This window comes from Barbatula barbatula (assembly GCF_947034865.1).
Source record: "Barbatula barbatula genome assembly, chromosome: 13".
Classification (NCBI taxonomy): Eukaryota; Metazoa; Chordata; class Actinopteri; order Cypriniformes; family Nemacheilidae; genus Barbatula; species Barbatula barbatula.
The window spans coordinates 17,933,598-17,959,729 of NC_136776.1; the positions used below are offsets into that span (position 1 = coordinate 17,933,598).

Below are 26,132 nucleotides of genomic sequence, written 5' to 3' on the forward strand. Positions count from 1 at the left end.
CTGGTTATTTTTATAAAGGAAATCGTTTACAGAACCGAATTAAAGACATAAACTGTTAGTTAAGCGATCTGATGTGGTCAAATGACAGTTTTTTTATTGTTGCGTGAACTGTCCCTTTAAATGCAGCTTGACCGCCAGCAGTTGTTTTTCATCGCCAGTGACTGTGACGTAACTCGCTGGAAGATTCATAACACGCGCGCGTTGGCAGAAGTTTCTTTTGGCAGAAGTTTCTTTTGGTCTTTGCACGATGATTAAGGAGGACATGTCCATGTATCGGTTTCAGGTCGGCAAGTCCCTTTGGCCTGAAATCATAGAAATCCAGAAGATGGAGTCGGAGCGGTTGAGAGCGCTAAAGAGAGGTCCCATCGCAACAAAGTTGCATCGTATCTTCTGTGAAGACCATAGACATAGAGAAAATCTACCCTTTCTAGACTGGTTACATGAACCTGCTCGTGGACGTCAATGGATTGATTGGCGTTATCGGCGTCCTCCGATTCCATCTGAGGAACGGTCCTCGGGCGAGGAGGGCCCGCTCGTAGAAGGTAACGTACTTGATATAGGAATAATGTGAAGCATGAGCCTCCTCGTAAAATGACGTTTTGCGTTGAAGTTTTGTTGGTGGCTAATCTCAGTGGATTCTCTCTCTCCTTCTCTCTCTCTCTCTCTCTCTCTCTCTCTCTCTCCTTCTCTCTCTCTCTCCTTCTCTCTCTCTCTCTCTCTCTCTCTCTCTCTCTCTCTCTCTCCTCTCTCTCTCTCTCTCTCTCTCTCTCTCTCTCTCTCTCTCTCTCTCTCTCTCTCTCTCTCTCTCTCTCTCCTTCTCTCTCTCTCTCCTTCTCTCTCTCTCTCTCTCTCTCTCTCTCTCTCTCTCTCCTTCTCTCTCTCTCTCTCCTTCTCTCTCTCTCTCTCCTTCTCTCTCTCTCTCTCCTTCTCTCTCTCTCCTTCTCTCTCTCTCTCTCCTTCTCTCTCTCTCCTTCTCTCTCTCTCTCTCTCTCTCTGTTCATAGCTGCGAGATATTTGTTCATGAAATCTTAAAATGATTATTTTCACAGCTGAGAAATTCCCCAAAGACATTAAGGATGGTGATGTCACTTCTACACAACTTCTGTATAACATATTTAAACAATGGTGTCAGTTTATAGAGTGTTTATGATTTCCTTCACAATCACTAGAAGACAACGAGGAGGTGTCTTTAGACATTGACCTGTTTGCCATTGGTTAAACGCATTGACTTTATATGTTGAAACTGGCTAATGTCAGTTCTCCACAGTAATGTTTCAATGATGTCTGTTTGTGACATTTAAATGATTCTTCTCATCCATGTATAGCTAAGGAATCAGTAGGAGATTTCCGTGGGATGTCTTCAGAGAGTGACGTGTTTGTCACAGGTAAAACACTTTTCTTGATGGCTTATGTCAGTCATACACAGCAATGCATACGTAATGTTTTTATAGCTATATCACCCTTGAATGCCTGTACGACGAGGTGATGTCTACAGATGATGTGTTTGTAAAAGGTGATGCACATCATCTTAAATGTGGCTAATGCAAGTTCTACACAACGATGTATAATATATTTAAACAACGATGTCCGTTTAAAAACTTTTATCGAAAAATTTCTTTCATTTATGTACAGCTCAACAATCACTAGAAGACATCGAGGAAGTGCCTTTGGACGGCGATGTGCTCGTCTTGGGTAAAACACATTTTCTTTATATGTGGATATTGGCTAATGTCAATTCTCCACAGTAATGTATAATGTAACAGTGATGTCTGTTTATGATATTTAAACGATTCTTTTCATCCAAGTATAGTTAAGGAATCACTGGCTGTCAGGGAGATGTCTTTACAGAGTGATGTGTTTGTCACAGATAAAACACTTTTGTTCTTTCTGGCTTATGTCAGTCATAGACAGCAATGTAGAAGTAATGTCTATATCACTCGTCGTACAGCCTTGAATGCCTGTACGACGAGGTGATGTCTACAGATGATGTGTTCGTAACGGGTCAGGCACATATTTACATGTGGCTGATGTCATTTATTGCTATGTAAAATGTATAACCCTAAGAACTGTCCCTTAATCATCTTTGTTTTTATTACATTTATAGCGAATACAAGCAAGGAACCGAGCAGACAAGCCAACAGAGAGGTAAATGTCCTTTAGTTTTAATTTTAAACTGAAAAGAGAAGGCTAAATGTTGTTGTATTTTTACACCTACCGACATTTAAGATTCTTCATAGTTTCAAAGGCCCGGTTTCACAGACAAGGCTTAAGGTTAGTCCCAGACTCGAATGATTGTGTGACCGGTCTTAACTGAATATAACTTGCCAAGAAATATCTTCGAACATATCAGTGCTATTGTTTTGTCTCAAGATGCTCACCAGTAATGTATTCTTCTCTGGCATTGTCATAAAAGCGACAGATATGTCCTGGCTTAAGCTAAACCGTGTCTGTAAAACCCAAAGACTTTACATTTTAACTAGTCACAAAATAATCTAACCCACCCGAGTCCGATGTATACATTATTACAAAACAAATATAACAGGAATGTTATCTGTGAATCATTTTAAACTGCACTGTCATTATTTATTGTATTAATAATTTGTGCTTCTTTTTGGATTAGTGGCAAACAGATGAATGCGGTCGAGCCCGGATGATAATATATCCCAAGAAATATAGGGTAAGACATGATTTTTATGTAATTCAGATTGCTGTGTTTTATTTAATGCGTTGTCTGTGTTTCATTTACATTTAGTCATTTAGCAACCGCTTTTATCCAAAGCGACTTACAGATGAGGAAACATTGGAAGCAATTATAACATCATAGGCAACAAAATACATAAGTGCATCAAACTAGTCCATTAAAGCCTAGCACAGTATACAAAGCTAGTGTTAAATGGCCAGTAGGGTTGGGTATTGTTTTTATTTATTTATTTTTAACTGTGCCAAATACTTTAAAAAAGAGCCACAAACAATGGTGGCTGATATTAGAGAACCGTATATTCTATTAAAAAACGCAACATTCACAAATAAAGTTTAAGTGAATGTGAAATGAGCATGGACACTAACATTGCTATAAAGATGTTAGTGTTTACCGTCCCTAAGGTAAGCACACGCTTCATACATTTTTTAATTGGATAAAAATATACCGTTTAACCATATTATTAGATATGTTGGGTTTGTATTATCAGAAAAGTGTCTCAATCAACGGCTCCGTCAGCATTTACGAGGCACTGAAATCTGTGTTTTGATTCGGTCCAGTTACATACCAGATCTTCAGTACCCAACCCTAATATCTAGTGTCTCTTCTTAATACTTAAAAAGCACTTTTTATTTACATGTATTGACTTTGGAAACATTTGCGCTGGCACTCACTGTAAAAAAACATACAGTTTGTATTCTATGGCTGATCTGAGGTACTTTGTAATTGTGTTTTCTTTTTGTGAATCACTGCAGCTGTACAAGATTATTTTCTTGTTGTTCTTGACAATATTCTCTCGTATTCTTGTTTTAGATTTCATTGACTGATAGGGGTACCCAAACAACATCTCAGGATTTTGGTGAACCCAATGGGGAAGTTGAGGTGAAATACAACAGGGTAGAGGCCTTCTTCAGGAAAAAGTGGAAAGCGGTAAAACGCACCTTCACACAGTGCCTAGGGTGCTCAAATTGATATGACTATTGAGCCTTATTGGGGTCAAGCCCCGTAGTTGATTGATATCAAAGTGGTCTTTGTTTTCAAAATCTGATCATCATGTCCAACGTATTTCCAGTTGGACATTGGTTGGGCTATTATAGTTGCTGTTTCCATCATTTAATTTATTATCCTTTGACTGACGGTGTCCGGGTTTTACGCTGGATATTGCTTGTGGATAATGCATGCTGGATAACTGTTGCCCTTTGTTAATGTTTAGTGTAGCTGGTTGTTCGTGTATGTGTTTTTTAATGTTTAGTTTAGCTGGTTGTTCGTGTTTGTTTATGTTTAGTGTTGCTGGTTATTAGTGTGTAGCTTTTTGTGTGTGTGTGTTCGTGTGTGTTCGTGTGTGTTCGTGTGTGTTCGTGTGTGTTCGTGTGTGTTCGTGTTCGTGTGTGTGTTCGTGTATGTGTTTTTGACTGTTTAGTTTAGCTGGTTGTTCGTGTTTGTTTATGTTTAGTGTTGCTGGTTATTAGTGTTTAGCTTTTTGTGTGTGTGTGTTCGTGTGTGTTCGTGTGTGTTCGTGTGTGTTCGTGTGTGTTTGTGTGTGTTCGTGTTTGTGTGTGTGTTTGTGTGTGTGTTTGTGTGTGTGTTTGTGTGTGTGTTCGTGTGTGTGTTCGTGTGTGTGTTCGTGTATGTGTTTTTGAATGTTTAGTTTAGCTGGTTGTTCGTGTTTGTTTATGTTTAGTGTTGCTGGTTATTAGTGTTTAGCTTTTTGTGTGTGTGTGTTCGTGTGTGTTCGTGTGTGTTCGTGTTTGTGTGTGTGTTTGTGTGTGTGTTTGTGTGTGTGTTTGTGTGTGTGTTTGTGTGTGTGTTCGTGTGTGTGTTCGTGTGTGTGTTCGTGTGTGTGTTCGTGTATGTGTTTTTGAATGTTTAGTTTAGCTGGTTGTTCGTGTTTGTTTATGTTTAGTGTTGCTGGTTATTAGTGTTTAGCTTTTTGTGTGTGTGTGTTCGTGTGTGTGTTCGTGTGTGTGTTCGTGTGTGTGTTCGTGTGTGTGTTCGTGTGTGTGTTCGTGTGTGTGTTCGTGTGTGTGTTCGTGTATGTGTTTTTGAATGTTTAGTTTAGCTGGTTGTTCGTGTTTGTTTATGATTAGTGTTTAGCTTTTTGTGTGTGTGTGTTCGTGTGTGTGTTCGTGTGTGTTCGTGTGTGTGTTCGTGTATGTGTTTTTGAATGTTTAGTTTAGCTGGTTGTTCGTGTTTGTTTATGATTAGTGTTTAGCTTTTTGTGTGTGTGTGTTCGTGTGTGTGTTCGTGTGTGTGTTCGTGTGTGTGTTCGTGTGTGTGTTCGTGTGTGTGTTCGTGTTTGTGTTCGTGTGTGTGTTCGTGTATGTGTTTTTGAATGTGTGTTCGTGTTTGTGTTCGTGTGTGTGTTCGTGTATGTGTTTTTGAATGTTTAGTTTAGCTGGTTGTTCGTGTTTGTTTATGTTTAGTGTTGCTGGTTATTAGTGTTTAGCTTTTTGTGTGTGTGTTCGTGTGTGTTCGTGTGTGTTCGTGTGTGTTCGTGTGTGTTCGTGTGTGTTCTTGTGTGTGTTCGTGTTTGTGTGTGTGTTCGTGTGTGTTCGTGTGTGTGTGTGTTCGTGTGTTTGTTCGTGTGTGTTCGTGTGTGTGTTTGTTCGTGTGTGTTCGTGTGTGTGTTTGTGTGTGTGTGTTCGTTCGTGTGTGTTCGTTCGTGTGTGTGTGTTCGTGTGTGTGTTCGTGTGTGTGTGTGTGTTCGTGTGTGTGTGTGTTCGTTCGTGTGTGTTTGTTCGTGTGTTCGTTCGTGTGTGTGTGTTCGTGTGTGTGTTCGTGTTTGTTCGTGTTTGTGTGTGTTCGTTCGTGTGTGTGTTCGTGTGTGTGTGTTCGTTCGTTCGTGTGTGTTCGTGTTTGTGTGTGTGTTCGTGTGTGTTCGTGTGTGTGTGTGTGTGTGTGTGTGTGTGTGTTCGTGTGTGTGTGTTCGTTCGTTCGTGTGTGTTCGTGTTTGTGTGTGTGTTCGTGTTTGTGTGTGTGTTCGTGTGTGTGTTCGTGTTTGTGTGTGTTCGTGTTTGTGTGTGTGTTCGTGTGTGTGTGTGTTCGTGTGTGTGTGTGTTCGTGTGTGTGTGTGTTCGTGTGTGTGTGTGTCCGCTCGTGTGTGTGTTTGTGTGTGTGTGTGTTCGTTCGTTCGTGTGTGTTCGTGTGTGTTCGTGTGTGTGTTTGTGTGTGTGTTCGTGTATGTGTTTTTGAATGTTTATTTTAGCTGGTTGTTCGTGTTTGTTTATGTTTAGTGTTGCTGGTTATTAGTGTTTAGCTTTTTGTGTGTGTGTGTTCGTGTGTGTTCGTGTGTGTTCGTGTGTGTGTGTGTGTTCGTGTGTGTTTGTGTGTGTGTTTGTGTGTGTGTTTGTGTGTGTGTTTGTGTGTGTGTGTTTGTGTGTTTGTGTGTTTGTGTGTGTGTTTGTGTGTGTGTTTGTGTGTGTGTTTGTGTGTGTGTGTGTTTGTGTGTGTGTTTGTGTGTGTGTGTTTGTGTGTGTGTTTGTGTGTGTGTTTGTGTGTGTGTTTGTGTGTGTGTTTGTGTGTGTGTTTGTGTGTGTGTTCGTGTGTGTGTTCGTGTGTGTGTTCGTGTGTGTGTTCGTGTGTGTGTGTGTTCGTGTGTGTGTGTTTTCGTGTGTGTGTGTTTTCGTGTGTGTTTGTGTGTGTGTTTGTGTGTGTGTTTGTGTGTTTGTGTGTGTGTTTGTGTGTGTGTTTGTGTGTGTGTTCGTTTGTGTGTGTGTTCGTTTGTGTGTGTGTTCGTTTGTGTGTGTGTGTTCGTTTGTGTGTGTGTTCGTTTGTGTGTGTGTTCGTGTGTGTGTGTGTTCGCGTGTGTTCGTTCGTGTGTGTGTGTTCGTTCGTTCGTTCGTGTGTGTTCGTGTGTGTGTTTGTGTGTGTGTTCGTGTATGTGTTTTTGAATGTTTAGTTTAGCTGGTTGTTCGTGTTTGTTTATGTTTAGTGTTGCTGGTTATTAGTGTTTAGCTTTTTGTGTGTGTGTGTGTGTTCGTGTGTGTTCGTGTTTGTGTGTGTGTTTGTGTGTGTGTTTGTGTGTGTGTTCGTGTGTGTGTTCGTGTGTGTTCGTTTGTGTTCGTGTGTGTTCGTGTTCGTGTGTTTGTTCGTGTGTTCGTTCGTGTGTGTTCGTTCGTGTGTGTGTGTTCGTGTGTGTGTTCGTGTGTGTGTTCGTGTGTGTGTTCGTGTGTGTGTTCATGTTTGTTCGTGTGTGTGTTCATGTTTGTTCGTGTTTGTGTGTGTTCGTTCGTGTGTGTGTGTTCGTGTGTGTGTTCGTGTTTGTTCATGTTTGTGTGTGTTCGTTCGTGTGTGTTCGTTCGTGTGTGTGTTCGTGTGTTCGTTCGTTCGTGTGTGTTTGTGTTTTCGTACGTGTGTTTTTTAGATTAGATTAGATTCAACTTTATTGTCATTACACATATACAAGTACAGTGTAACGAAATGTGGTTTAGGTCTAACCAGAAGTGCAGTTAGCAAGTGCAGGATATACAGTTAGAATAAATACAGAATACAATATGAGAGAATATAATACAGTGGGCATGGACTATAAAAATATTTTGCAGTAGGAATGTTCTATGAAAATATGACAGTAGGTATATACTATGAACAATATATACAGATGACTATATACTATGAACATTAATGTACAGGTGGATATGAACAGATAATAATTTAGATTAAAATAGTGCAAGTGACTATTTTAATCTAAATTATTATCTGTTCATATCCATGTGTTCGTGTGTGTGTTCGTGTGTGTGTGTTCGTTTGTGTATGTTCGTTCGTGTGTGTGTGTGTGTGTGTGTGTGTGTGTGTGTTCGTGTGTGTGTGTTCGTTCGTTCGTGTGTGTGTGTGTTCGTGTGTGTGTGTGTTCGTTCGTGTGTGTGTGTTCGTTCGTGTGTGTGTGTTCGTTCGTGTGTGTGTGTTCGTTCGTGTGTGTGTGTGTTCGTTCGTGTGTGTGTTCGTTCGTGTGTGTGTGTGTGTTTCATCGTGTGTGTGTTTGTTCGTGTGTGTGTTCGTTCGTGTGTGTGTTCGTTCGTGTGTGTGTTCGTGTGTGTGTGTGTTCGTGTGTGTGCGTTCGTGTGTGTGTTCGTGTGTGTGTGTGTGTGTTCGTGTGTGTGTGTTCGTGTGTGTGCGTTCGTGTGTGTGCGTTCGTTCGTGTGTGTGTTTGTGTGTTCGTTCGTGTGTGTGTTCGTTCGTGTGTGTGTTCGTGTGTGTGTGTTCGTGTGTGTGCGTTCGTGTGTGTGTGCGTTCGTGTGTGTGCGTTCGTTCGTGTGTGTGTTCGTTCTTGTGTGTGCGTGTGTGTGTGTTTGTTCGTGTGTGTGTTCGTTCGTGTGTGTTCGTTCGTTCGTGTGTGTGCGTGTGTGTGTGTTCGTGTGTGTGTTCGTTCGTGTGTGTTCGTTCGTTTGTGTGTGTGTTTGTGTGTGTGTTCGCATGCGTGTGTGTGTTCGAGTGCGAGTGTTCGAGTGCGTGTGTGTGTGTTCGCGTGCGTGTGTTCGTTCGCGTGCGTGTGTTCGTTCGCGTGCGTTTGTTCGTTCGTGTGCATTTGTTCGTTCGCGTGCGTTTGTTCGTTTGCGTGCGTGCGTTCGTTCGCGTGCGTTCGTGTGCGTCCGTTCGCGTGTGTGTTCGTTCGCGTGCGTGCGTTCGCGGGTGATTTCGGGAACTCCGATGGATGTCGCTCCATCAGCTTCATGCTCGCGGACTCTCCATACCCCTGTACGCCCACCTGGTTCGTCCCCTATGAGCGGCAGACGGCCATCTCATAGTGGCAAGACTTCCTATAGGGATGATGACTCCATTTTTGTCGCTGCATCGGACAGCTGCCTGCTGGCATCGGATGCGGAAGACTCCTCTGATCTCCTGTCGTCAGGCAGTCGAGCTCCGGAGGAGACTGACGCTGAGATGTCGGCCATGCTCTCTCGCGCCAAAAAGCGTCGACTGAAGGGGAACGTCTCGGTTACGTCTGTAACCTCCGTTCCCTGATGGAGGGAACGAGACGTTGTGTCTTCATGCCCCAACGCTGCGCCGAATCACTACATTGACCGGGATGCCCTCTCAGGTTCCTCAGTACAAAGCGTGAGTGAATGACTGCCGCCATCTTCCTTTATACCCGTATGTACATGGCGGAGACTGGCGTGCGCGTGCCATTCGCCAAGCCCATTGGCGTTTTAAAATTAATTATCTCGGAGAAGGTCGGTTCTCAAGATCAAACCCCAGTCAGTCTCTCTACACAACGTCTCATTCCCTCCATCAGGGAACGGAGGTTACAGACGTAACCGAGATGTTTTTCATTGTGCATTTCTATTAATATCAATCCGATTGTCGGCTCGAGGCTCGCTCAGAGCGGGTGCAAGACCTGCGACAAACCGCTAACCCAGAAATGAATGATACAAAGTGACAACAGTAGGCCTACATACTATCTTTCAGCCAATACGTGAGGTGTGACATATCACAATTTGTATAATTAGAAATGAACGCGGAACGGAGAAAGTAAACCGCACAAGGCGGAAAATGTAACAACATTATTATTAATGATCTAGAACAGAGGCCCGTGTGAAGACGTAAACGAAAAAACGTTGTAAAATATGGGCTTTATATACGGTTTCATCGGTATTAAAGTGTGACAAAATGGTCTATTGAGCTGCGTTTAAATGACAAGCATTTAAATGTTTTGATTCTCCATGTCAGTAGGCTACAGGCTTTTAAAAACAGATTCCACTTCTCCGTTTACAAGTTTAGAATGAATGTCTTTCCTGCAGGTGACAAATAAATGTGAGACGTCATAACACTGATAACTTGACACCAAACAAAGCGGAACATTTTTTATAAAAAGCACATTTTGGCATAGTATTGCTCCTAATTTATATAACATTAAATTTTACATATTAAAACACTGTAATGACCTCTCATTTAAATGACAAACAATAAAACTTTTCATATCATCTTTATCAGTATAGCACTTTATAAAGTAAGGTAAAAATCTCAATGCACACCTTTTGCGTTTCGGTAAAGTGTTGGGGCGATTCCTTCCTGCAGGAGGTGGAGGTTGATGGAAGTTGTGTGTGTGAAAATGGGCCATAGATGCTCAATATGTGCTCCTTTTGAGCTACTTGTTAAAACATGGGTTCGTAATTAAAGGTCCCATTCACCGCGATCAGATTTTAAACCGTTAGTTAGTGTGTAATGTTGCTGTTAGAGCCTAAACAATACCTGGAAAATGATAAAGCTCAAAGTTCAGTGCCATCCGAGATATTGTCTTTGTAGTCTTTGAAATGCGAATTCTGTCAGAGACTTGCTGGAATCGGACCCTTAACTTCCTGGGTACATGATGTCACTATTCCGAGTGCTTTTAATAACCTCTGCCCAAAGGAATATGCAAAAAAAGGGGTAAGGCCTTCCTTAGAAAAGAGGAAGAGCCTCTGGAGTGGTGTTTGGTAATCAGACATTGTAAACGTTTGACTGAGCTACGCGCTAAACTACCTTCACTTTCATCACAGTCCAACAGCTGATAATAAGAATTCAGCTTTATTATCCAAAAGGCAAAAGTAAGGCTTCTGTTATTAGTGTTAATTAATACATCCCCAATGTATGTGAATGTAGCCTACCAATGTTTATACGTGAAGGTTTATAACTTAATCCTGGGTTAACATATACGGGGTATATATAGATAATCCAACGATATTATAGAGCACATTCGGTTTTAAAGGAAATAAAGTTAAATCATGTTGGCTGGGTTTTGCTATTTTCTTTTAAGAATGACACACATCGCAATACACATAAGCAAACATGCCAAGGGTTTTGCACAGACACTGTGATCTCACTCGCTGTATTTCTCAATTCGCATAAAAAACACAGAGCGATTACTAGCATTAACGCCGCATTTGCAACCCAGCAATAAATTAAGAATAAATTACTGTCCCTAAACTCCTTATATATTGAAAATGATTCAAACCGAATGAAGCATCGATTGAATGCATCAAGCAAATGTGGACCACTATTATACGCAACATTTAAAAAATCGAGACCGCACTAAATCAACACTTGCAAGTGAAAATCACAAACTCCCGAGTCCAAGCAGATTGCTTGCACACGCGTGCAAACTGGGATTCTACACGCGCGCAAGTCATTTTGGGTTTTGGCTCTCAGGGGTTCGGGACACTACGACAATCCCAGTGGCCCCGCTATTTCCTGGGACTCCAGTTGTGATTGGCTGTTGCTGCCAACCTCAAGTCGATGACAAAACGTTAGAGAAAAGGTGTGTTTAGAAAAGAGGTTGTAGTTGTTCATGTAATCATTTTGTGTTTTTTTCGATAATGGATGATCAAAATTTGCATGTTAGTGATTAGATTAGATTAGATTCAACTTTATTGTCATTACACATATACAAGTACAGTGTAACGAAATGTAGTTTAGGTCTAACCAGAAGTGCAGTTAGCAAGTGCAGGATATACAGTTAAAATAAATACAGAGTACAATGAGAGAATATAATACAGTGGGCATGGATTATAAAAATATTTAGCAGTAGGTATGTTCTATGAAAATATGAAAGTAGGTATATACTATGAACAATATATACAGATGGGTATATACTATGAACATAAATGTACAGGATGGATGTGAACAGATAATAATTTAGACTAAGATAGTGCAAAATAGTGTAAAATAGACATTGGCTATTAAAGTTGCAGTGCAATAGGTGAGTTAATGCAGTTGTTGAAGTTAATGCAGTTATTAAAGTTACGGTGCAGTATATGAGTTAATCCAGTTAATAGGTTGCAGTCCAGAAGATGAGTATATGCAGTTAATAGAGTTACCGTGCATTAGAAAGTTAATGCAGTTATTGAAGTTACAGTGCAATAGATGAGTAAATGCAGTTAATAGAGTTACCGTGCATTAGATTAGTTAATGCAGTTATTGAAGTTACAGTGCAATAGATGAGTAAAATGCAGTTAATAGAGTTACCGTGCAGTAGATTAGTTAATGCAGTTATTGAAGTTACAGTGCAATAGATGAGTAAAATGCAGTTAATAGAGTTACCGTGCATTAGATTAGTTAATGCAGTTATTGAAGTTACAGTGCAGTAGATGAGTAAATGCAGTTAATAGAGTTACCGTGCATTAGATTAGTTAATGCAGTTATTGAAGTTACAGTGCAATAGATGAGTATATGCAGTTAATAGAGTTACCGTGCATTAGATTAGTTAATGCAGTTATTGAAGTTACAGTGCAATAGATGAGTAAATGCAGTTAATAGAGTTACCGTGCATTAGATTAGTTAATGCAGTTATTGAAGTTACAGTGCAATAGATGAGTAAATGCAGTTAATAGAGTTACCGTGCATTAGATTAGTTAATGCAGTTATTGAAGTTACAGTGCAATAGATGAGTAAAATGCAGTTAATAGAGTTACCGTGCAGTAGATTAGTTAATGCAGTTATTGAAGTTACAGTGCAATAGATGAGTAAATGCAGTTAATAGAGTTACCGTGCATTAGATTAGTTAATGCAGTTATTGAAGTTACAGTGCAATAGATGAGTATATGCAGTTAATAGAGTTACCGTGCATTAGATTAGTTAATGCAGTTATTGAAGTTACAGTGCAATAGATGAGTAAATGCAGTTAATAGAGTTACCGTGCAGTAGATTAGTTAATGCAGTTATTGAAGTTACAGTGCAATAGATGAGTAAATGCAGTTAATAGAGTTACCGTGCATTAGATTAGTTAATGCAGTTATTGAAGTTACAGTGCAATAGATGAGTAAAATGCAGTTAATAGAGTTACCGTGCATTAGATTAGTTAATGCAGTTATTGAAGTTACAGTGCAATAGATGAGTAAATGCAGTTAATAGAGTTACCGTGCATTAGATTAGTTAATGCAGTTATTGAAGTTACAGTGCAATAGATGAGTAAATGCAGTTAATAGAGTTACCGTGCATTAGATTAGTTAATGCAGTTATTGAAGTTACAGTGCAATAGATGAGTAAAATGCAGTTAATAGAGTTACCGTGCATTAGATTAGTTAATGCAGTTATTGAAGTTACAGTGCAATAGATGAGTAAATGCAGTTAATAGAGTTACCGTGCATTAGAAAGTTAATGCAGTTATTGAAGTTACAGTGCAATAGATGAGTAAAATGCAGTTAATAGAGTTACCGTGCATTAGATTAGTTAATGCAGTTATTGAAGTTACAGTGCAATAGATGAGTAAATGCAGTTAATAGAGTTACCGTGCAGTAGATTAGTTAATGCAGTTATTGAAGTTACAGTGCAATAGATGAGTAAAATGCAGTTAATAGAGTTACCTTGCAGTAGATTAGTTAATGCAGTTATTGAAGTTACAGTGCAATAGATGAGTAAAATGCAGTTAATAGAGTTACCGTGCATTAGATTAGTTAATGCAGTTATTGAAGTTACAGTGCAGTAGATGAGTAAATGCAGTTAATAGAGTTACCGTGCATTAGATTAGTTAATGCAGTTATTGAAGTTACAGTGCAATAGATGAGTATATGCAGTTAATAGAGTTACCGTGCATTAGATTAGTTAATGCAGTTATTGAAGTTACAGTGCAATAGATGAGTAAATGCAGTTAATAGAGTTACCGTGCATTAGATTAGTTAATGCAGTTATTGAAGTTACAGTGCAATAGATGAGTAAAATGCAGTTAATAGAGTTACCGTGCATTAGATTAGTTAATGCAGTTATTGAAGTTACAGTGCAATAGATGAGTAAATGCAGTTAATAGAGTTACCGTGCATTAGATTAGTTAATGCAGTTATTGAAGTTACAGTGCAATAGATGAGTAAAATGCAGTTAATAGAGTTACCGTGCATTAGATTAGTTAATGCAGTTATTGAAGTTACAGTGCAGTAGATGAGTAAATGCAGTTAATAGAGTTACCGTGCATTAGATTAGTTAATGCAGTTATTGAAGTTACAGTGCAATAGATGAGTAAATGCAGTTAATAGAGTTACCGTGCATTAGATTAGTTAATGCAGTTATTGAAGTTACAGTGCAATAGATGAGTAAAATGCAGTTAATAGAGTTACCGTGCATTAGATTAGTTAATGCAGTTATTGAAGTTACAGTGCAATAGATGAGTAAAATGCAGTTAATAGAGTTACCGTGCAGTAGATTAGTTAATGCAGTTATTGAAGTTACAGTGCAATAGATGAGTAAAATGCAGTTAATAGAGTTACCGTGCATTAGATTAGTTAATGCAGTTATTGAAGTTACAGTGCAATAGATGAGTAAATGCAGTTAATAGAGTTACCGTGCAGTAGATTAGTTAATGCAGTTATTGAAGTTACAGTGCAATAGATGAGTAAATGCAGTTAATAGAGTTACCGTGCATTAGATTAGTTAATGCAGTTATTGAAGTTACAGTGCAATAGATGAGTAAATGCAGTTAATAGAGTTACCGTGCATTAGATTAGTTAATGCAGTTATTGAAGTTACAGTGCAATAGATGAGTAAAATGCAGTTAATAGAGTTACCGTGCATTAGATTAGTTAATGCAGTTATTGAAGTTACAGTGCAATAGATGAGTAAAATGCAGTTAATAGAGTTACCGTGCAGTAGATTAGTTAATGCAGTTATTGAAGTTACAGTGCAATAGATGAGTAAAATGCAGTTAATAGAGTTACCGTGCATTAGATTAGTTAATGCAGTTATTGAAGTTACAGTGCAATAGATGAGTAAATGCAGTTAATAGAGTTACCGTGCATTAGATTAGTTAATGCAGTTATTGAAGTTACAGTGCAATAGATGAGTAAATGCAGTTAATAGAGTTACCGTGCATTAGATTAGTTAATGCAGTTATTGAAGTTACAGTGCAATAGATGAATATAGTAGAAATGTTACCTGTTCATGTTTTACAAAGTACATAGTTATTTATTTAAGTTACACATAAGCTAAGTGTATATTGAATCATTGTGTACATACACAGTCTCCAGACTCACATTATCAACAATATTAGATAACGTTTTAGTATTTTGTTATAGAAATTAAGGTCAGATGCCAAAGACAAACAATGCTAACATACACTCATGACGTTATGTAAAACTACATAATCATATTCCTAACCTTTAACTTTGTAACACTACGTAACACATGGACAGGTAACATTTCTACTATATTTATATCACTTGCATGCAAATTTTGATCATCCATTATCGAAAAAAACACAAAATGATTACATGAACAACCTCTTTTCTAAACACACCTTTTCTCTAACGTTTTGTCATCGACTTGAGGCCGGCAGCAACAGCCAATCACAACCGGAGTCCCAGGAAATAGCGGGGCCACTGGGATTTGTTGTCGTAGTGTCCCGAACCCCTGAGAGCCAAAACTCAAAATGACTCGCGTACGTTTAGAATCCCAGTTTGCACGCCTGTAGAATCCCAGCGTGCACGAGCAATCTGCTTTGACTCGGGAGTTTGTGATTTTCACTCGCAAGTGTTGCTTTATGAGTGCGGTCTCTATTTTTGTGTTCGAGTGTGGGTTTTGCGGTTTGTATTTTACGTCCAAGCTCCGTCACTGTGCTTGCGCTGCTGTAATTCACTTGCGCGCTGGGTTCACACGCTCACAGAGTTTTGTCCAAATTCTGACGCCATAGTAAGAGTAGATGCTTTCTGTGTCTACACCAGATGCAACTGGGGTGACAGCACGGCTTGTTCCAATGGGATTGTCACAGCGCGCCGCATCAAGTGGACAAAATGGCAAATTATAATGGGTTCTTATACATTTTATTGTCTTTTGTGCTGTGTCCGGTGAAGAGACTGTGTTAGTTTATCTAATATTTGCAAACAACAAAACCACTGCAAACGTATAAATTATGAATCCATCAGAAGCTTGTTTCAGAGGGTTGCGTCCTCCGGAGGTCCCATTTACAGGCCATATTGCTGTCTTCTTAAAATAAACCTAATAAACTATTATATTACCCGTTTGAAAGCTGTAAAATGTGGAACTCCCAGAAAAAGACAAGACCTGCAAATCCTTATCCACAGTTTTGCAATCCGTACCCACAAATTCATAAAGCGTCCGCACGCTTTCATAAATTGTTCCCACAGTTAAAACCTAAAACGTTTTAAATAATATCTTCATTAATTATGTTTTCATAAACTTTAAATTAGTTAATTGTACGGCCATTGTGCATCTCTATCGTCAATTTGTTAAAACAATGCACACATTGACAAAGTCAATGCACGTGAGCTCCACATTGGAGTGTTGAAGCACTAGTATGCAACAAGCAGATTCGTGATTTCTGTCTTTCAACTTTCCTGTATTTATTGTAACATAGACTAGGTTTTATTCTTCAAGTCCTTGTGAAATTTGACTACAAATAGACTTTGGAAAATTGTGACACGGTGATCTTTGCCAAACCTGTGTCTGGACCAATGTCAGGACTCTTTTTTTTTTTAATAGAAACAAATGTGCATTTCTTCTATATTTCTCTTTAAAGCTGAAAGACTGCAAAAAACAAAGCTTAATTTAAATATAAAAATGTTTAGTATGTTGCATTGCATCCAAACTATGTCAATTTGATTTCAAACACATTTATTAAAGGGGTCATATGGTACACGAATTCGTTTTTCTCTGTGTCTTTGGTGTGTTATCAGTTGCCCATTCAAAGTGTAAGACGCGTAAAGAAGCAAATAGTCATCAGAAATCTGCAGTAGTGGTGCGTAAGTCTGCTATATACCCTGCTACCTTGTTTTAACTGTTGAACTGGACTGTGCCTGTTGTTAGTTACGATTATTTGAGCTTGTTAATTGAATTACTTGTTGACTGATTGATAAGGTGTTAGGGTTTTTTCTTCCGTTGGAGTAGTGTGTTACTGAGGTCACATTAAGTTGCCATCAACCGGCAAGGCACATCTTTATATTTAACATACCTTTGTTTTTATTTAATTGTATACTAACATAATGTGTTTCCAGTTTATTCCTGTACTCCATGCAGACATTGCTCTCGCCCAAGACGCAAGGCTTGTCTCGTTCACTCTCACGGCAGTCCCCTTCCACACCTCTGACTCTCTCTGTGGGTCTCTGGAACTGCCAGTCAGCTGTGAGGAAGACAGACTTCATCCATGCTTTTGCTAGCAAGTCTGACATTCGCATTCTAGGCCTTACTGAGACATGGATTCTTGAGGACTCTGCCACACCAGCTGCTTTCTCCACGAACTAATCCTCCTCTCACTCTCCCCAACAATCTGGAAGAGGAGGAGGCACAGGTCAACAATAATCTGAAAAATTCCACACTATTTTCCCTATGCAACAACTATTCATTTGAATACCATGCTGTCAATATAACTTCACCCACTCAGCTCAATATTGTCGTAGTTTACCGCCCCCAGGTCATCTGCACAACTTCATTGTTCGATGTCCTGCTCTCATCATTTCGGGAGGATTGTGGCCCTCTTGTAGTCTTTGGGGACTTCAACATCCAACTGGACAAACCGTGGAAGACTTTGCTGTATTTTTCACTGAGAAAACATCCATCAGCAAACAATTGTCAGCACCTCAGGCCTTGGTACACACTACCCTCACTTCAAACATTGAATTCTCCCCTTTCATCCAACCGACTGACACGTAAGTCACCAGACTTCCCTCTAGCCACCCCACCCTGTCCCCTTGACCCAGTCACCTCCCATTTCCTTTAGGACATATCCAGCACACTCACACCTGCACTCACACACATCATCACCACCGGCTCACCGGCACTTTTCCATCCACATTCAAACAGGCCCAGGTCACACCCCACAGTTATATACCTATCTCTCTCCTCCCATTTATTGCTAAAACTCTTGTAAGGGCGGTTTTCAAACAGGTGTCTTCCTTCCTTTCCCAGAAAAAAACTAACAGATCACAAGCAGTCTGGCTTCAAAACAAACCTGTCCGCTGAGACAGCACTTCTATTGGTCACAGAAGCATGTCAAGGGGGAATCTAAATCCTTGGTCCTGATTCTGCTAGACCTATCCGCAGCGTTTGACACTGTTAATCACCAAAAACTTCTAGAAAGCCTGTCGTCTCTAGCAATCTCAGCCTCCCCTCTCTGGTTCAAATCCTACCTCTCCGGCAGATCCTTTGACGTGGAGGGGCTCGCTGGCCACTGCTCACCACATGATCACTGGGGTCACTCTGAGATTTGTGCTTGGACAGCTGCTTTTTTCCATCCACACGACATCCTTGGGACCCATCATACAGGCGCACGGCACCCAGATCTACATCTTGTTTCACCCAGAAGATACCACTGTAGCAGCTCACATAACAGCCTGCCTAGAAGACATCTCAGCTTGGATGAAAGAGTATTACCTTCAGCTTAACCCGGGCAAGACAGAACTACTCGTGTTTCCGGCACACCCCACGGTGCAAAACGACCTCACCGTCCAATTTGGCAATACCACGATTCCTCCTTCCAAAACAGCCAGGAACCTCAGTCATAATTGACGGACAGTTGTCCTTCTATGATCACATTGCAAAGACAACGCGGTCATGCTGTTATGCCTTATTCAACATTAGAAAGGTTAGACCCTATCTCACAGAGTGTTACGTGTTTAAATATGTGAGCGGGATGATTACGCAACATCTGCATGAGCTATTTATTGTCATGTGTGCGAGTAGCAGAAACCACCAGAAATACCGGACTCAACGTTAAAGACGTTTAATTATGACTTGAGTTACCCGGACAAATACCAAAAACAAACATTGTAAATGTAAAGATTGTCACCAAATCAATGAAATAATCAAAACCTAATAACCCTTTTTACCCATAGCTGGTTTAAAACGCAGCAGCACGCCTTGTCTTCCAACAGCCCAACAGGGCTCATGTGACGCCCCTTTCATCTCTCTCCACTGGCTACTGTTTGAAGCCCTTATCAGATTCAAGTCACTGATGCTTGCCTACAGGACTATCACTGGATCTGCACCGGCATACCTTCACACCCTCCTACACCCCATTAAGAACCCTGCGTCCAGCAAACAAGCGGTGTCTTGTATTGCCCTATCATAAGGGCAATAAATCGCTTTCCCGTTCATTATGACCGAGGCTTTTATTCTGTGAATGCAATTTACAAAACCGTGCAAACAGATTTCGAAACGTGGGCACATATTATGAATTTGTGGGTACAGATTTCATAGACTGGTGGGGCATTTTTCAAAACCGAGAGCACGTTTTGGAAACTTGTGGGTACAGTTTAGAATCTGTGAGTACGGTACAAAATTGTGGGTACGGATTTGCAGGTATTGTCATTACAGTGACTTCCCATTGCTTTCTACTGCATCACTTTTTTCTTCCTAGATTATCTATGTGATGAGAAACCCTAAAGATGTCTTGGTGTCTTATTTCCATTTTGCCAAAAAAATTAAGAGCTTGGAATCTGTAGAAAGCTATGACGAGTTGCTGGATAAGTTCTTCACAGGATGGAGTAAGATCCTTGCAGGACTTTACTTGAAATATGTGCATCATTGAGAAATGTATTATTGTTTAAGGTTATGTTTTTGGTTTAGTGGTCGGTGGATGTTGGTTCGATCACATCAGAGGATGGATCTCAAACAAAGACAAATACAACATCTTGATCCTGACTTATGAAGAGATGATCAAGGTGAGAACTGTTTGGCTGGTTACTCATTCAAGTATTACAAATACTTTAATGCCTTCATCTTTTCTCAGGACCTGAGATCCGTCGTTGTGAAAATCTGTGAGTTTGTGGGGAAGAAACTGTCAGATGAAGCGACTGATAAAGTGGTGGGAAAAGCCACTTTCAGCAACATGAAGACAGACCCCAAAGCCAACTACGAATTCCTCCCTGAGAACGTCACTGACCAGCCAAAAGGACTTTTTGTTCGAAAAGGTCAGAGAAAATAGAATAACCAAAATCATAATAATAAAGTTATTTTTGTTTTATTTGATCACTTTTTAACGGTGTTACAGGAACAGTTGGAGACTGGAAGAACTCACTGACCGTAGCACAAAGTGAACGCTTTGACCAGGCTTACTACGATAGAATGAAAGATCTTCATCTGGAATTGAACTGGGACTTACATTGAAGAAATAATGTGATGAAATGTTGAGTCTAACATGTAGCCTGTTTTCGACCACCAGAGGGACTTTCTCACTATACAGTTTTAATAAATGTCTAATATAATGTGCAGCCGCAGAAAAAATAAGAGACCACGCCAGCCTTTACTCAGCATTTCTGTGTGTATTGTGGCAATTACAGCGGCTGTTGAATTTTATCAGAAACAAACCTCGAGAATGACATAAAGTCCCCCAATAGCAATGTTAAAGACTGAGAGAATGCAAAGATGGATGAGACGCGCGCGTTGGCAGAAGTTTCTTTTGGTCTTTGCACGATGGCTAAGGAGGACATGTCCATGTATCGGTTTCTGGAGGGCAAGTCCCTTTGGCCTGAAATCGAAGAAATCCAGAAGATGGAGACGGAGCGGTTGAGAGCGCTAAAGAGAGGTCCCATCGCAACAAAGTTGCATCGTATCTTCTGTGAAGAGCATAGAGAAAATCTACCCTTTCTAGACTGGTTACATGAACCTGCTCGTGGACGTCAATGGATTGATTGGCGTTATCGGCGTCCTCCGATTCCATCTGTGGAACGGTCCTCGGTCGAGGAGAGCCCGCTCGTAGAAGGTAACGTACTTGATATAGGAATAATGTGAAGCATGAGCCTCCTCGTAAAATGACGTTTTGCGTTGAAGTTTTGTTGGTGGCTAATCTCAGTGGAGGCTCTTTTATAATGTTTTCTACTTCTCTTCCTACATGTATAATGTTAGCCTGGGAATACCATCTCTCTCTCTCTCTCTCGTTCTCTCTCTCTCTCTCTCTCTCTCTCTCTCTCTCTCTCTCTCTCCTTCTCTCTCTCTTTCTCTCTTTCTCTCTCCTTCTCGCTCTCCTTCTCTCTCCTTCTCTCTCCCCCTCTCTCTCTCTCTCTCTCTCCTTCTCTCTCTCTCCTTCTCTCTCTCTCTCTCTCTGTTCATAGCTGCGAGATATTTGTTCATGAAATCTTAAAATGATTATTTTCACAGCTGAGAAATTCCCCAAATGATGATAATATATCCCAAGAAATATAGGGTAAGACATGATTTTTATGTAATTCAGATTGCTGTGTTTTATTTAATGCGTTGTCTATGTTTCATTTACATTTAGTCATTTAGCAGACGCTTTTATCCAAAGCGACTTACAGATGAGGAAACATTGGAAGCAATTATAACATCATAGGCAACAAAATACATAAGTGCATCAAACTAGTCCATTAAAGCCTAGCACAGTATACAAAGCTAGTGTTAAATGGCCAGTAGGGTTGGGTATTGTTTTTAGGTATTTATTTTTACCTGTGCCAAATCAATACTTTAAAAAAGAGCCACAAACAATGGTGGCTGATATTAGAGAACAGTATATTCTATTAAAAAACGCAACATTCACAAATAAAGTTTAAGTGAATGTGAAATGAGCATGGATTTGCAGGTATTGTTTTATTTTATTGCTTTACTACAGTAAAATTAGTTTCTTTAGTGGACAAAGAAGATAAATGTCCTGGTAACACAATGAAACCGAAAGTGTTCCTAGGTGTTCATCACAGAATGAAAAACGCAACGCAACAGTCACGTACTGTATGTAGCACAGCAAAGACATGGAAAATGAGTATAAGAAAATTTGATTTTAAGAGTAACTGTTGTATTTATTTTTACATTTGATATATATATATATTTTTTTTTACATATTATTAGGACGACCTAGCCATTGTAACGGCCATTGTGAAAATTTGCTCACTTCTGATTAAATCCTTTGGATAAAAGCGTCTACTAAATGACTAAATGTAAATGTAGATCAGTGTCATTGTGAGATCTCTAATCTGGATCAACCTGCTCCAGAGCTGGTTAACCTTGCAGACTATGTAACCATGGGGATGAACACAGATTAAAGCCAAATTACTTTCGTGGTCCCTTAAACCCAGGTTGGGGCAAACTAGATCTAAATTTACCTGACTGGCCATCTAAACCACCTTCATGGTATAAGCCCCAGGTGTTATAAGGTAAATGTTGTTTATGATAGTGTCCACCACAAGGGGGCCCAAGCTGATTTACGCTGTTCTTATTTTCCTTTTCCCTTTTTTATATTTCATACATGTCAAGTCCAAAAATCAAAACGTCTCAAATAATTTATTGGGTAGAAATTTAGTTTCTGTGAGTGGTTAAAAGGTCAGGAACCCCTGCTTTAGAATGGTGTATATTTGGGACCTCTACTAGACTAATATCAGCTTTTATTTTCATGTTTCATCCCTGGGTGATCGTGGACACCTGAAGCTGACAGTTCCAGTTCGCCCTCATGATCTCCTCGGCCGGATGACCTTTTTCTATATGCTTTCGAGTTGAATTGAGATAAAATAAAAAAATAAATTTTATGGTATTATGGCCAAATCCTACACAAATTATTATTTTGTCATTATTACTAAGTGACTTAACATCTCATTGGCTCAGTTCATAAAGCCGGATGCTAAATAAGGGCATTCAAATTGAAATGGCCGTTCTGATTATGCATTTTTATTATTCAGATTTGATATTGATTTAACTTAAGTCATATTTTGATTCAATATTACAGATGACTATTTTCTTGGTGACTGTTACTAAATTATGTCTACTAAACTTAATACACACACTTGCTTAATAGCTATATCAGCATATTGGTCAATTTTGTTAGTGTATATGTGAACAACTTCTACGCTAAAATCAGCTTTTGTTTCCATGTTTCATCTCTGGCACACTTGAGGCTGACAGATTCAGCTCTGCTTTAGCCCGATGTGCATCCCAGCTCCGGTTCGGCCTGGTGATCTCTGCCTGATGACATTTCTCAGTAAATGATAACCTATTTGATACATGTGAACCATGGTGGTAAGTTAGACCCTTCAGGTTAAATTAGCTAGTTTTGGTGAACCTTGATTTATTAAAATAGTTCAAGTTTAATGCATCTAAAAACTGCCTAATAACACAATGAATATGAGTGTGCATTAACAGAATCAACTTTGCTTTGTTTTCAGACGGTATGTTTGAATCTTGACTTTTTGCTGTTTTGATATGTTATTAAAAATTCTATATTTATCCCAAAACAACTTGTGATGTTTTGGATTTTTCTTCAGCCTTTTAGAAATGTGATGTACACTAACATTGTTTTGGCTAGCTAAACACATGGTCATTTGTCAATTTGAATTTCTAGAAATTTGTATAAAAAATATCTATTTAAACCATTCCTGGCTCATGAATTAAAGTCTATTCCAGATGCAAAGTGTTCAAGTATTTAACATTCGAATGCAATAAACATCATGAGCAAAAAAAACGTCACCTAAACAACTGAATATTACTGCTGAACATGCACAACCACAGCATCAAATACACACATAGGAATGAATTGTACACCCACAATAATTTGCATTGTTAAATGTATTAAAAAAACATACTGTACAAGTTTTACATCGTATTTAAATCATGCGCAAAAACGACAATAACGTAAGTGCGCGAAAATGCTCCATTGAATTTACAAGTGTGTGAGGCTTCTCGGACCGCTCGGCGATCTGTACGAAAAGTATCGCGAGATCGATTGAAAAGCGGAGCGCATCAAATCCCTCTCGCGATACTCCATTGTCATACTCCGATCGGTTTGCGCAGCGCCGCATGAAGTCGCACGCACGTGTGTTGTTAGGGATGGGCGATACCAATTATTTTCTTTCCGATCCGATACCAAGTACTTTCAGGACAAGTATCGTCGATATCGATACCGATACTAGAATGAAATGTTTTTATGTGAGTGATTTTATATAGTTTTTTGATAGCCATCATCATTCATATTAAATAAACTGCAATGGACATTTTTTTTACATTTATTAAAAAATACTGAACATTATTCATTAAATAAACAAAGATAACACTGTAGGCTATATAACAAATTCACGTCACACAAAAGTAAATGTTGACATTCTCCTCTTCATCCTGTTTTTCTTTGACTGATCAAAATCTATTTTAGATCAAAAACTAACAAATAATAATATAAAAAACTAATAACAGTCAATGGACTGGAATGCACTGAAAATCAAACCATGGATGTCTGAGAGGCTACAAACACTTCAAATTATTTACATGTCAAATCAGCTGAACTTCAGGTTGAATCTTACATTTAAGTTGCAGTCTTCATTTGTGCTGCTAGAGCTGCGCATTCACTGTGCGGGTGCCACCGAAACCTGGATTATTGCCGGACCCAGTGTGAGATCGAGCTCTGTGCCTCCTGTCTTTAGGGATCTGGCTTCTGGAAGATTTCAGCAAGCCTTGAGTGGGGTAATGTGCAATATGAGTGTGTTTTTATGGGTTTAAAGTAATACAGCTTTCATACTGGTTCCTGTGGGGTTTGCTCTGACTTTCATTTGCCTGATTGTTACAGTATAAAAGAGCACTAGGAAACAGGCTGTGTGTGCGCGACGAGCACAATATATTGATGTTGCTACAATATACAAATGATCTGTTTTTACAAAACGTTCAAGGTCTGTGTTTTGTGACCTGATGGGAGAACTTTGTTTTTTACATATTGTAAATCTGCAGTGTTTGGGCTCAATTTTCTTTTACGTAGATATAACTAGATGCCCTTTCATATATATATATATATATATTTTTTTATTGCTCAAAACTACTTACTGTATATATAGCATTAATAATCACATGATAAAAAAATACAACTGTAATTATATATATATATATATATTATTGCTCACAGCTACTTTCTGTATACATAGCATTAATAATCACATACGAAAAAAATACAACTTTAATTATTATGTATATATTTTTTTTCATTATTGCTCACAGCTACTTACTGTATACATAGCATTAATAATCACATACGAAAAAAATACAACTGTAATTATCTGAGATTGTTTTTTCAATGTCCACTAATATTGTTCAATAAGAAAGTTATTCTTACCAGTGGCGTGGTTCTGTATTCCTGAAGCTTGGCGGTGATGGTCTTTTCGCCCACCCGAACAGCCTAATCCATGGCTGTCCTATCATTATAGTCACGGGTGTCCATGTCCACCCCTGACAGATACCAGGCATGCAGTAGAACATACTCACTCATTCGTACTGCTCTGTAGAGGGACAGTTGAAACAAAACCATTTGTGGCTCATAGATGTGACCTGATAATATCTGTAACACCCTCTCTTAGCTTTTGTTTGCATATAAAGCCGTTTTATATAAAGTCACTTCCCACAAACACTAAGCCAAGAAAGGTTGATTTGTAGTTTAACGTTCAAGAAACTGTCATAGCGTTGTGTCACATCTTCCAGTGGCATTGCACGGGAGCTCTTAAAATGTGTCTACATTAACAGTCAGTTTGTTAATTGTCAGGACCTGGGCTCAAACTCCGGTCTCTGGTGTAAGGGATAGGGCCAAAGGCAAAAGTAGTATTTTCACCCAAGTAAGTAATCCAAAAGGTGGAGAGGTAAATCCACAGAGTTACAAAATCAAAAAATGCCTCGTGATCAAAAACAGGACAAAACTGAAAAGGGCAGGGTTCACTGTATTTTAAATTGTTATTGTATTTTATTTTACTGTGAAGCACTTTGTGATTTTTATCTGTGAAAAGTGCTATATAAATAAATGTTACTTGCTTACCTTTTTCGAGGGTGCTCCTTTGTAATGTAATGGCATTACTTTGAAATGACAATGAAATAAATATGTGATAACAATTGTGCACAATACAAATTTGCTGTCAGGAAATTATATTAATATATTCTTTCTATTCGGATTCTACAATCTGACACAAATATAATGGAAATGTAATATTCTGCGACGGCACAATTATGGCCTTTATGTGTGGGGTGTGAATTTTGAAAGAAAGTGTTTTAATAAAATGTATATTTGATCAATTGTTCACAGACTAATGATTTCATATGTAAATGGAATACTATGTTAAATAAAATATGCGAACATGCTGCACAGAAAACCATATAATCTCTGCATGGTTAAACTTTGGGCAGATGAATCTTTTAGGATTTAGGATCCTTAAGACAAAAACTGTGAATCGGTGGGAGGTGGAGCCTGTTTCTCAAGCCTGGTCTGGGTTTTAAGCCCCTTCACAGTGTTTGCTACATCCAGAAATGAAATAAGTTTGGTATTTGTTGGAATTACATGAAAAAGTAACGTGTTTCCATGCAAATATGTTTCATATATGCAAATAAAGTAAAGGTTTCCGAGTAGTCTATGTAGTAATAAGAATAACATTATTATTTGAGTTTATCCATTACGTAACAACAACATTGTGTCCTTATATATCAAATTCAAGTTATAATCAGTCTTTATAGCTGTGATGGTGTTTTTTTTTGCTGGAGAAAATAAGTATATTTTGCACAAGCTGTTATTCTGGTTTCTTATTTGCATAGTAAATATTAAGTGCTGTATCATAAGACAACACAA

At 39.0% G+C, this 26,132-nt stretch overlaps 1 protein-coding gene and 1 long non-coding RNA gene across 2 annotated transcripts; one reads left to right on the plus strand and one right to left on the minus strand.

Annotated features, from left to right (window-relative positions):
• The first annotated feature begins 167 nt into the window (after positions 1-167).
• On the plus strand, positions 168-19,456 carry LOC306902662 (uncharacterized protein). The gene is made up of 8 exons (XM_079471422.1): positions 168-542; positions 1,326-1,385; positions 1,633-1,692; positions 2,105-2,145; positions 2,621-2,677; positions 3,512-3,628; positions 19,175-19,269; positions 19,338-19,456. The coding sequence occupies exons 1-7, from the start codon at positions 248-250 to the stop codon at positions 19,241-19,243; spliced, it is 699 nt and encodes a 232-aa protein (XP_079327548.1). The 5' UTR covers positions 168-247; the 3' UTR covers positions 19,244-19,269; positions 19,338-19,456.
• On the minus strand, positions 15,960-24,850 carry LOC306902667. Its single transcript, XR_013787464.1, has 4 exons — positions 24,642-24,850; positions 23,842-23,991; positions 16,988-17,150; positions 15,960-16,877 (listed from the first exon to the last, which is right to left on the minus strand). It is a non-coding gene; the product is annotated as an uncharacterized lncRNA (long non-coding RNA).
• Between the last annotated feature and the right edge of the window lie 1,282 nt (positions 24,851-26,132).